The following is an 11,576-nucleotide window of genomic DNA, read 5'->3' as shown; positions in this document are numbered from 1 at the left end:
AAAAAAAAAGAAAGTTAAAAAAAAAAAAAAGATGTAGAACTCTCAGCTCCTGTATCTTGCCCGCCTGAATGCTGCCATGTCCCCGCCTTGATGATAATGGGCTGAACCTCTGAACCTGTAAGCCAGCCCCAATTAAATGTTGTCTTTATAAGAGTTGCCTTGTTCATATTGTCTGTTCACAGCAGTAAAAACCCTAAGACAGTTGGGAAATGTGAATATTTAGTTTGCAGCACCTAACCTAACCTGTTGCTAATGAGGAGTTCAGGCCTGGACCCTTCTCTTCCTAGCAATGATAGCAAGGAAAAGCTTTCTTTTCTCTGCCTTAGGCACAGGCATCAGTGCCACTTGCTTGCTGCAAGCCTAAAGACAAGCACTGCACAGAAAGGGCAGAGCAAAGAGGATCACGAGACAGAGCTAGCACCCCAGCCTGCCTCTCTAGACACAGTGTCTTCTGGTCCTCAGCCTTAGTGTTGAGCAAGTAAGTGATGGGCAGGCTGGCTATAACGTCCCCTGCTCTCTCTTTCCTGGGCTGGGGCTGTAGCTCAGTTGGTAAAGAGCTTGCCTGACATGCATGGAGTCCTGGGCTTGTTCCCAGCAGCATATAAATCGGGCATGGTGTTTGTGGTGGTCTGAATAGGTATGACCCCCATAGATTCATTTGTTTGAATGCTTGGCCCATATGGAGTGGCACTATTAGGAGGTATGGCCTTGGTGGAGGAAATGTGTCACTGCAGGGTAGGCTTTAAGATCTGATATGCTCAAGTTGTGCCTAGTGTGACACACGGTCTCTTTCTGCTGCCTGTGCATCAGCAGGTAGAACTGTTGGCTTCTCTAGCACCATGTCTGCCTGCATGCTGCCATGCTTGCCGCCATGATGATAATGGACAAACCCTCTAAAATTGTAAGCCAGTCCCCAATTAAATGTTTTCCTTTATAAGAGCTGCCATGGTCATGGTGTCTCTTCACAGCAATGGAAACCCTAACCAAGTCAGTGGTGCATGATTGTAATCTCAGAACTCAAGATGTAAAAGCAGGAGGATTAAAATTTCAACTAGATACAAAATTGGAGTCCAACTTGGCATCTGGACTCCTATCTCAAACAACATCATCATCAACAAAAGCAAGCAAGACCCCCACACACTGCTGCACACTTGTTTATTCTTCTTGCCTGTGAAAATGGTTTCAAAGTACCTTCTTTCAAAAAAGAAAGAAAGCAATTCTGGGGAAGATCCCCAGTAGCCCTAGCCAGGACTCAAGGGGCCAGGGCCACCCTTCAAGAGGAGTATGGAGGGGAGCCACTCAGCGCAGGCAGGACAGCTCCACAGAGGCTGGGGACACCCTTCTCAGCCCAAAGCAGTCATCATGGTCTGGGCTTGCTTCAGTTCTGCAGGGGACAGGAGGGAGGGGGCATGAGCCGTGGTAAGGAGCAGAGGCCAGTCTGAGGCCAGCCTGGCTTTCATAGCCAGACCCAGGAGGGGCCTTTGCAGTCCAACCTTACCTGCTAGGAGAACCTGGAACTTGTCTGCTGAGAGGGACATGGAAAGAGGTTGGGCCAGGGTACCCGGAGCAGGCACAACCTGTAGCTGCAGGTGTACCATGGGCTCCTCCACAGAATGAAGCAGGCTGGAGCTCAGGGTGTAGTCTACCCGCCAGCCCACGCTGGCCAGTCTGTTTACTGCAGGCAAGAAGTTAGGCGGTTAGCCACCAGGGAAGCCACGAAGTTCTTCACTTCAGTCTACAATGGAGCTTAGCTCATAACCCTTCAAGGTTGTGTGACCTATAAAGCTCTTGCCTTCCAAGCCAGGCCTGTTGTAGGATAAGTACAAGAATGTCTACCACAAACCTTAGAGAAAACAAGACTCAGGCCATGGTCATGAGATCCTCCACCAGGTCTAAACTCAGCTGCTCTGTGTGTAATTGTGGTTGGGGCTTCCCCAGGAGCAATGATGTTTGGCTTGTGCACGTACCTTCTAGAGCACAACCCAGGCCCACCAGGCTGTTTTCACACTCACCACGTAGGCTGCAGGCTCGAAGGTGTTCCTGGAGGGGGCTCTGCTTCTCTTCATAACAGCGGCACAGGCTGGTGGCATGCTCTGCAAGCAGACGGAGCTCTGAGGGGGCTCTGCTGAGGTGGTGGGTAGAGACTGGCACTGGGCTTACAGGGTGGGTCTCAGGCTCTAGGGCCCACAGAGGACTGGGACCATTTCAGGGCCAAGAAGGTCTCAGTGTATTTTCCCGGACCCCCTACCCATAGGTTTCCCTCCTGCCTGTTTGCATTGTACCTTTGGGCAGCCCCAGCTGCTGCAGCTCGCTGGACAAGGAATCGCTGTCCACACTATGCTTGGCTGCACTGGACAGGATGAAACTCAGCACTGCGACTGTGGCCTTCACGTCTCCAGATTCTAGAGGCCCGCAGGGGATGCAGGGGATACCACCGCGGCTCCAACCACCTCCCTGCCCTCATCTCCAGTTTTGGGCCCCAAATCTCCTGAACCCCATGCATTGCTATGGGACCAGCAGATGGTGGCAGAGGGTGTGGCAGGGCTGTCAATATGGTTCTTCCCATCCTGTTCACCACTGAAGCAGGAGGATCACGGGAGGCTGTGGTTCCCAGTGCAGGGTACTCACCAAACTTGGCATCAGTGGTAAGCTTCAGGATCTTCTCATACTATGGGGAAAGGAGGTGCTAAGGGGGTACCAGAGCCCTGTCACCAGCCCCTGGTCCCTGGCCCAGATCCTATGGTAAGAATGGGCTGGGGCTAGAAAGAAGGAAGGGGATAGCCAAGAGGCTGGGAGGCTGAAGTACAGACTGCTCTGGGCCTCATAAGGTTATTGGACAGTGGAGTGTTGGCTCCTGTACTCACATCAATCCCCTGCCCCAGGAGCTCCTTTAGCACCTGGCTACACAGCAGCCGCAGCTTCACAGAGGACTGAAAAGGACGTCCCTGTTTCAGCCAGACTGACCTACCTTACCCCTCATAACTGGGGGATTGGCTGAAGGAGGGCCAGCCACGTGACCAAGGTCACAGAGCATGGAGGCCCCAGCCTCAGGAAGACTCCTCCACCACCCCAGGCCACCCCCAGCTCCCAGTCCCAATCTCCTCCTTCTACCGTCAGGCCTCTCTCCTCCCAACCCTAAGTAAACCAGGGCACTTAACAATTTTAGCCAGTGTGCTGATCTCTGCCAGGACCCAGTCCGGACAGTCCAGATCGCCACAGAACCGGAACCTCTGCAAGAGAGTAAAGTAGGAAGTCAGGCTGCCGGTAGGGCTGAGGTGTGGCCAGGAATGAGTACTCTCTGGTCGCCTTTTGTCCCCTGTGTCCAGACTGTCATGAGTACTCTCTGCCCACACTGCCACCTGACCTCGTTCTGACTTTTACTCTCTGCTCAACAGACATCAATCGGTGGCAGCTCTCCCTAAGTGTCCGCCATGCTCCAACCACAACAACTTGCCTGATGCTCCTAGTTACCCAGCCCCGCTCCTGCCTTCACTTTTGCTGGGTCCTTCCTGATCCTAGGCTTTTGCAGGCTTGTTGCTGGCAGTGCTGGGGCTCAAAGTCAGGGCCTCGGGCACATCTACCATTAAGCTACAGCACCAGGTTCTACTTCCCATAATCTCCTAGTTAACAAAACACATTTGGGCAGCCAGACGGAATGCTCGATATTTTGATAATGGTGATACTTAATCTTTGCTTGTCTCGCCTGATCTTCACTAAGCTCTAGCGAGACAGGATGTGCATCCTCAGGAGCCTGGCTCTTTTAGAGGCTGCACGGCTGTTTCTTGTCTGAGGACACTCTTCTGCTGCCTCTGTTTCTCATCCGGGTAACACACACTACCCTTCACGAAGCTGCATCTTCAAGAGTCCTAACACTGCGCTCACGGTTCAGTAAAGCCTCTGCGGTTGGAGAAAGACCTACGGCTGCCAATTCTTGCTTCTGACTTGCCCTCCTTTTTTGCAGCTCAAATCCCGATGCCTGTATGGGCTGGACACTCAACGGCATCTCCTGAATGAATGGGCGTATGAATCAGAAAGCTCAACCCAATCCAAAAACCACTCTCTGGCTCTAGAAAGTGAGGAGAGGCTTCCTAACCAGTCCTAAGCATGTTCTCGTCTTGTCACCCGACAGCTGGGGAAGTGAGCGACCCCGGGAGGTCCTCTGGGGGCCGTGGAGAGTCTGAGAACCCGGGAGGCGGGACCCTGCGGCCCCGGGATGGACTCGGGGAAGCGCAGCTGTGCCTGCGGACTCCTGCGTCCCGCCGCACCCAGGCAGGAGCCAGTGAAGATCGTCTCCTTACGATCCTAGAGCCACCGAACCCCTTTGTCGCCCGATTCCCAGCTTCCCAGCTTCCCCAATCCCTCACCATGATGTCAGGAGACCCAATCCAGGACTTCTTCCGGCTTGACCCAGGTCAGCTGACTCCGCGATCACATGACAGCTACTGTTACAGAGAGGGCGGACCAATTGAGAGTGCGTATTCCTCTGCTTCCAGACCCCTTTCCAGGAACAACTAACCTCTAGCGTTTCTCGAGGATTATCTAAACAGAAGGGAAGGGGTGGAAATAATTCCATTAATTACCTTGAGTCAGGATCCCATGATCCACGAGTATTGAGGTGGGTTCCATGTTTTCCTTCTTAAACAATACCGTTATAAAAAACTATGGACTATGAGAAAATATTTTTTAATGAAAATCTCACTGACTGCCCAGTGCGTGAGGGCACGCATCTGAAATCCCAACACTTGAGAGGCTGTGAGGAAGGAGGATCAGAAGTTTAAGACAGCCTGGACTACAGAGTGAGACCCCAAACCTAAAACTTTCCAGATGGCTTAGAGTAGCACCCAAGTTCAAACCCCGGAACCTTGTATAAAGGTGGAAGGAGAGAGCCAACTCACAAACATTGTTCAAACCTCCCTCATGTACGCTCTGTGGCACAAGTATGACCACGCTTACCAAATACACACACACACACACACACACACACACACACACAGCACACACAAAACCTGGGGTCTGGCTCGATCTGTAAAATGTCTGCAGGGCAAGCCAGAGGAGCCAAGTTCAGGTGCCCAGCACCCATGTAAAACACTGGACTGGGAGGTGTGAATAGAGACAGGTGGATCCCCAGAGCTCACCAGCCTCTTAGTCTAACTAATCTGTGGGCTCTTAGTACCGAAGGAGCCTGGGGTAGGACGGGCGGGGGCGGGGATGGAGTGGAGTGGAGCTTGGAAACACTTAGCAAATAATGTTGATCTCTGACTGCCAAGTGTACACAGGGGCATCTTCACACACACACACACGCACACACACACACACACACAAACCCCCACCTATACACTAAAACAAAAATATATTAATAAAAATAAATAAGACACTATTAAAAATATGTTGTACATACAGGAAATTATACATAAGGGTGAAGCCAAAAGAATCTTAATAAACTGTACTCCCCGTGCAATCATAACCAGTACCCAGATTCAAACAAACAATCAAACAAACAAACAAACCCAGAATGTTACAAGTACCCTCCCTCATATCTCCTTCAAGTATGGCTGTTTTTAAAAACTCTTTTTTTTTTTTTTTTTTTTTTTTTTTTTTTTTTTTGGTTTTTTGAGACAGGGTTTCTCTGGATAGCCCTGGCTGTCCTGGAACTCACTCTGTAGACCAGGCTGGCCTCAAACTCAGAAATCCACCTGCCTCTGCCTCCCAAGTGCTGGGATTAAAGGCGTGTGCCACCACCGCCCGTAAAAACTCTTTATTGATTCTTTGTGAGTTTCACACCATGCACCCTACTTCCTTCATATATACCCTTCACCCTTCTCCCCCAAATAAAACACAAGCACAAGCATACACACACACAAGCACACACACACACAAGCACACACACACACAAGCACACACACACACACACACACACACAAACATACCACCACCACCACCAACAACAACAAAAACAGAAAATGTTCATCATAGAAGCTGTAGTGTACCATAGTGTGTCCCACAGTCTATCCCTCTGTTTACACATCTTCACTTGCAAATATTCATTGCAATAAGTCACTGGTCTGGTTCAAGATCTCTGGCTTCTGCGGCACCATCAATATTGGGTCCTCATCGGAACTCCTCCCAGTTACCCTATTGTTGCTTTGTGTCCTGGAGATGCTGCAGCTTTGGAACAGCAGGACTGGCCCTTTCACACATCTCAGTCCTTCGCAGATGATACAGATTTTGGAGTGGGTCCATTCAGAGAACAGGATCTGGGCCTGGTGGTAGCTGAGCCCACCAGACCTGCCCTAGCAGCATCACCAGAGCAGGTTCTCCAGCACTGATCCCGATAGGCCACCCAATGCTTCTATCAGAAGGAGGCAGGGGCAGCTAGCTCTCCTGCTCTCATGGGGCCAGCTCATCCACCCCACAGTTCTAGAGCCAGTTCCACTATGTTGCCCAGGTAAGGTGCAGGCAGTACTCCTGAGTGCTGTAGCCAGTGAAGGAGCAGGGCCAGCTCACCCACTCTCATGACCTCAGGGTCAGCTCTCCCAGCTGCCAGGTGGTGAGGGTGAGGGGGCAGAGGGCATGTCCCCTTGTCTCCCCACCCTGCTTCCCCATCCCAGGCTACTTCACAAAAGATGATTGACAGGGCCAACTCTCCTGTGCCTCTGCCACCATTGTGCTATGGTTTCGTATTTGACTTCATTTTTGCGATAGGACTCGGGTGTTTAGCACAAATGGCCATAGCATTTTATGTAACCAGAAAAAATTCCTTGCAGGTTTGCTAACCCCAGACATTATTTTTAACTTAAAATAATAATTATTAAAAAATAATTTATCTTATTTATGTGGGTGTGTATTTTCTGTGTGAGCTTATGTGCCCCATGTGCATGCAGGAGCCCTCAGAGTCTCAAACTAGAAATAGAGGTGTATGTGAGCCAGCTGATGGGGTAATTGAGAAGTAAACTTGGATCCTCTGGAAAACTAAAAGGTGTTTTAACCTTAGCCCTTGAGCCATCTCTTTAAATCCTATATGGCAATTTAAGTCCTGATGAATAGCAGAGCCTCTGTTTACCTTTCTGGTGTTATTAGGGAAACAGGAGGTAGGGTCCAAAGCCAACCCATAAGGGAGGAGTCTGTCCTCATGGCCTGAAACTCCTGGGACATCCCCAAGAACTACAAACTAATCATCTGACCAGTAGGTTCTTTCCTTTACATCCTATTGGGGGTAACAGGGCCTTTTAATGGATTTTCTGGGTCTCTGGGTAAAGATTCTCCTCACTCCAAGCCTTTGTTTAAGATGCTGGGGCTCATTCAGCATTAGGCTGGAATTACTTGGGCATGGGAGGAGTGTTCACAGTGGGAGGAGGGAGTGACCTGAACTCCTGGGTCCTGGGCTCTTGATGGCTCCCTTGTCTGCCCTTGTTTCCATGTAGCATCCCTCTAAGGGAGCCTGGGAGCCTGAGGATGAAGCATGAGGAAGGAAGCTGATCTAGGTGAGGAGCAGGATCCTCTAACCCCATTAGTGCCAGGTCCAGGCAGGCAAGATAAGCCACAACTACGGCTCAGTTACCACCCTTGCTTCATCCTGAGGCACAGGGGAGTGAGTCCCCTGCCCCCAAGCACTGCTCTGCTGTTTGGTCAGATGAGAATACTTAAGCTGGTTTAGACAAGTATTTTGGTAGTGCACACCTGTAGTCCCTGCTCCTGGCTGCTGGAAGGAGGAGGAGGACAAGCAGAATGTCTGAGAGTTGAAGGTCAATTTGGACTACACTAGATCTTGTCTGAAAAAAAAAGTGAATCTTTTTTTGTCCATGACCATACAGCAGGCATTGAGAAACTGCTCGTACATTGGCTCACTCACTGGGCTCACAAGATAACTAAGGGGCGAGTAGTGGGGGGGGGGGAGGCAGATGCCAGCCTGGCATCTTTGCCGTCACTTTGGGTCTGTCTCCTTTAGGCATCTTACTGTCTGTCAGCTTTTATGGCATCTTCGTCCAGACCTCTAAAAGGCATCTGATATTACCAGAATTTGTAGAATAATTGACTGGGCTTTGGAAGCCCCAGCAAGAAAGGCTTAGCTGTTGGTGTCCAATACACCAACTAAAGATTCGGGTAATAATGAAAAGCAGAAAAAAGAGAGTTATTCAGTGTGATCACATTGAAAGAGGAACAAAAGCAAGGCTTCAGTGGTTCCCCCAGGCCCATCTTTAGGCTTCCTGGGTGGCACTAGGCTCCAGCCTTTACCTTCCTCCTGCATGTTCTTTGTGGGAGATTTTAATTCTTTGTGGTCCTCTGTAGACTAAAGGTTGGAATGAGGGTCTCAGCTGCCCCTTCCGCTGAACTCTTCTACCCCTGCCTACTTACACCAAAGCCCAGCTCCCTTCCCGTCTCTGCTCACTTGCTGCATTTTGGAGAGTGAGTCTCTACAGTATGGTGGTGTCCCTTGTGACTGTGGGCTTTACACATTTCTATTTCTGCAGCTTGGTGACTCAGGGGTCCAGCTTGTAGAGATGGTTGAAACCTTGACCAGGCACAGGTGGCAGAAGCAGGACCGAAAGTTTTGGGATATAATAGATGTCTCCCTCAGACTGGTGTGGGACAGGCTTACTTGGTGACCAAACAGGACTCATACATGATGCTAGCAATGGCTGCCTTTCCCCCATTTGTCACATGCCCATGTCTTTCTGCCTTGTTGCCACCAGATGGCATAAAGAGGCTGAAGTACTGCCCAGCCTCACTGTTTCTTCCCTGTCACTTGGTTGCAGGTAGTATAGGTAGGAAGACAACTTCTCCCTAGATATCTCGCAGTCTCCCTTACCCAGCTTGCTCTGGGGTCCCTGTGGGTGCTGAGATGCCCTCCTTTGAGTCCTAGTACCCACTTCCTACAGAGGTCAAGAATGTTGCCCGTTTGGTGTAGCCCTCCCTGGCTGGCCATGTTCTGCTTCTTGAGATCAAAGGTTTCCTTTTCCTAGGCTAGGCTAGCCTGGTCCTGGGGACTGCAAACTAAGGGTTGAAGACTTTGGGACTGCTTTCACAGGCTGTAGGAAGCACCTGTTAGAGGACACAGTGATATCTATGTATGGGACTGTCTTTCTCACCCTGATATGTCTTTCCTGTACAGAGGACTCACGGTCATTCAGCCCTGGGAACTCTGGCAAGCCCTAGGGATCTTGTGGAAAGTTCCACATCCACCCCTACATCCCTGGGCCCCCTCCTCACTGACTCCAGCCAGGAGCCTAGGGACAACACCCTTTCTACCTTTTATCCTTAGATTCAAGTTGCCATGGGCCAAACCATAGCCAAGGCTGGGATAGGCAGATTCGTGAGCACTTGGGTCTCTGCCTGGCCATGCCACCAGCCTGGCTGGACAGGTTGAACTATGAATGCTGATGTGCTCAGAGACACTGAAGTCTGTGCTGTCCTGTGGCCTGGAGCCCCTGCCCATCTGCTACACAGATTCCTCTGCCAGGGGTTGACCATGGGCTGAGTTCAGGCCTAAGGGTGCTGCTTGAACCCAGAGGAGGAAGGTGCTTTGAGTAGGGTGCTATCTAGGTTTGGTAGGGGCTGCAGGCCTGGCAGAGCTCATACCAGCTGAGCAGAAAGGAATGGTGCAGGAAAATGTGACTCAGAGAGGGGAGGGGTGGTCACACTTGGGTCTTGGGTGCCTTAAAAAGGCAAATAGATGAAGGCCTTGGTGGCATTCTGTGGTCCCTGAAATAAGGAGACTGGGGCAGTTGCAGTTAATAATAGACTCTGCTAAGTAGGGAGACCCTACCTCAGAAGAACAAACAAGCCAGAACCATCTCCCCCTAGTTACCTCCCCACACCCAGGAAAACAATTAAAAAATAAACAGTATAAAAGGGAAGAAAGGAAAGGGGAATCGGCTGGGAAGGACAAAGACAGGGAGGAGGCCAGGCAGGAAAGGCTAATTTCCCCATCAGATTGGGACAGGCAGAGCATCAAAGTAGTGGCCCCAATATTACTACCAAATAATGGCTAGACTAATAATACAGCATAGATGTTTTGATAAAACTTTTTCAGTAGTACATATATTTTTTCTCAAAAGCACTTTAAAAGATTTGCCTGCATTAGAGGTCAGCAAAATGGCTATGGGGGACAAAGGATGTTTTAACCTTGTTGAGACATGAGAAAGCATGCTTCGAGAAACAAGAAACGTAAGAGGATGCATTTTATTCCATATAACTAAATTATCTACAGCAGTCTTTATTTTCCAGTAGGAGACCCATACAGGCCCCCTGATTGTTGGTTCAGTCTCTGTGAGCCCCTATGAACCCTGGATAGTTGATACTATGAGCTGTATTCTGTCATATCCTTGACTGCTCGGTCACCAACAATCCTTTCTTAGGTCATTAGCTTTTCCTTTCTTTCTTTTTTTTTTTCTTTTGTTTTTGTCAGTCATATTTGGTTTTACCTCTGGGGCATCCTGCCTCTGATTTCTGACCCTCCAGGATATGTCAAGTGTAGGCTTCCTCTCCTGGCTTGGGTCTCAAGTTGGATCAGTCATTGGTTGGTCACTCTCACAGCTCTGCACCACTATTATCCCAGCACATCTTGCAGGCAAGACAAATTGTAGATTGAAGGTTTTGTGTCTGCGTTGGAGTCCCAATCCCTCCATTAGAATTCTTCCCTAGTTAGAGAAGATGATAAGATGATGACCGGTTCAGGCTCCATGTCCTGCATTCTTAGGAGATCCCCTCCTTGGACCCTCCTTGTTACTTAGCCTCTCTGAATCTACAGACTGTAGCATGATTATCCTTGACAACTAATATGCATTTATAAGTGAGTACATACAATGCTTGTCTTTCTGGGTCTGGGTTACCTCACTCAGGATGGGTTTTTTTTTGTATGTTTGTTTGTTTTAGTTTTGTTTGTCTGCAAATTTCATGATGCCATTTTTTTGAATAGCTGAGTAAAATTCTATTGTGTAAATGTGCCACATTTTCTGTAACCATTATTTGGTTGAGGAACATTCAAGTTGTTTCTAGTCTCTGGCTATTATGAATAAAGCTGCTGCTATGAGCATAGTTGAGCAAGTGTCCTTATGGTAGGTTAGAGTGTCCTTTGAGTAGATGCCCAGGAGTGGTGTAGCTGGGTGTTGCAGGATATTTGATCACACTGTGAAGCCCGACATTGTATTGTTTACTAGAAAAACTTGTTTCTAGTTCTGAAGTGGCTCAGCCCTAGCATACACCTTTAATCCAAGAGCTTTTTGTTTATTGTACACAGATTAAATAAAGCCAACCATAGGCCAAGAGGCAGAACAAGCAACCAGTTGACAGGGAGTAAGTATAGGAAAAAAATCATAGAGAGTAAGCGGTCATGAGGATGGATAGAGATACCCACAGGGAGTAGAGAGAAGGGGAATTCAGTTTGAAGGTTTTTGAGAGGGTGTGGAGAAGGAGAGCTTTTCTTTTTTCCTTTTGGGATGTCATTTGTGGAGGAAGGTTGCCTGGGTGCTTTCTCTGCCTCTTTGAGCTAGTAGGGCTTTCACCTCAGCAGCAGGCTTCCAGATCTTTATTGACAAAATCAAACATTTGAGATTTTTTTTTTTAAAACAACAGCTGAG

General features: G+C 49.1%; 1 protein-coding gene across 1 annotated transcript; it reads right to left on the bottom strand.

Moving 5' to 3' along the window:
• Nucleotides 1-1,140: 1,140 nt before the first annotated feature.
• On the bottom strand, nucleotides 1,141-4,439 carry Commd4 (COMM domain containing 4). The gene is made up of 8 exons (XM_031343492.1): nucleotides 4,365-4,439; nucleotides 3,159-3,230; nucleotides 2,865-2,930; nucleotides 2,629-2,668; nucleotides 2,283-2,402; nucleotides 2,013-2,093; nucleotides 1,499-1,675; nucleotides 1,141-1,384 (listed from the first exon to the last, which is right to left on the bottom strand). The coding sequence occupies exons 1-8, from the start codon at nucleotides 4,365-4,367 to the stop codon at nucleotides 1,344-1,346; spliced, it is 600 nt and encodes a 199-aa protein (XP_031199352.1). The 5' UTR covers nucleotides 4,368-4,439; the 3' UTR covers nucleotides 1,141-1,343.
• Between the last annotated feature and the right edge of the window lie 7,137 nt (nucleotides 4,440-11,576).

The sequence above is a fragment of the Mastomys coucha genome, unplaced genomic scaffold (genome assembly GCF_008632895.1).
Source record: "Mastomys coucha isolate ucsf_1 unplaced genomic scaffold, UCSF_Mcou_1 pScaffold23, whole genome shotgun sequence".
Lineage (NCBI taxonomy): Eukaryota > Metazoa > Chordata > Mammalia > Rodentia > Muridae > Mastomys > Mastomys coucha.
Note: the sequence above shows the minus strand (reverse complement) of the source record. Positions and strands in the feature narration are given on the sequence as shown.

Excerpts from the sequence above, each read along its gene's own strand:
- Commd4 (XM_031343492.1), bottom strand. Across the intron at positions 2,931-3,158 it reads TCAGCACACTGGCTAAAATT|TCCTCTGTGAAGCTGCGGCT; the intron begins GTTAAGTGCCCT and ends CGTCCTTTTCAG. Across the intron at positions 2,403-2,628 it reads TACCACTGATGCCAAGTTTG|AATCTGGAGACGTGAAGGCC; the intron begins GTGAGTACCCTG and ends GCGGGCCTCTAG.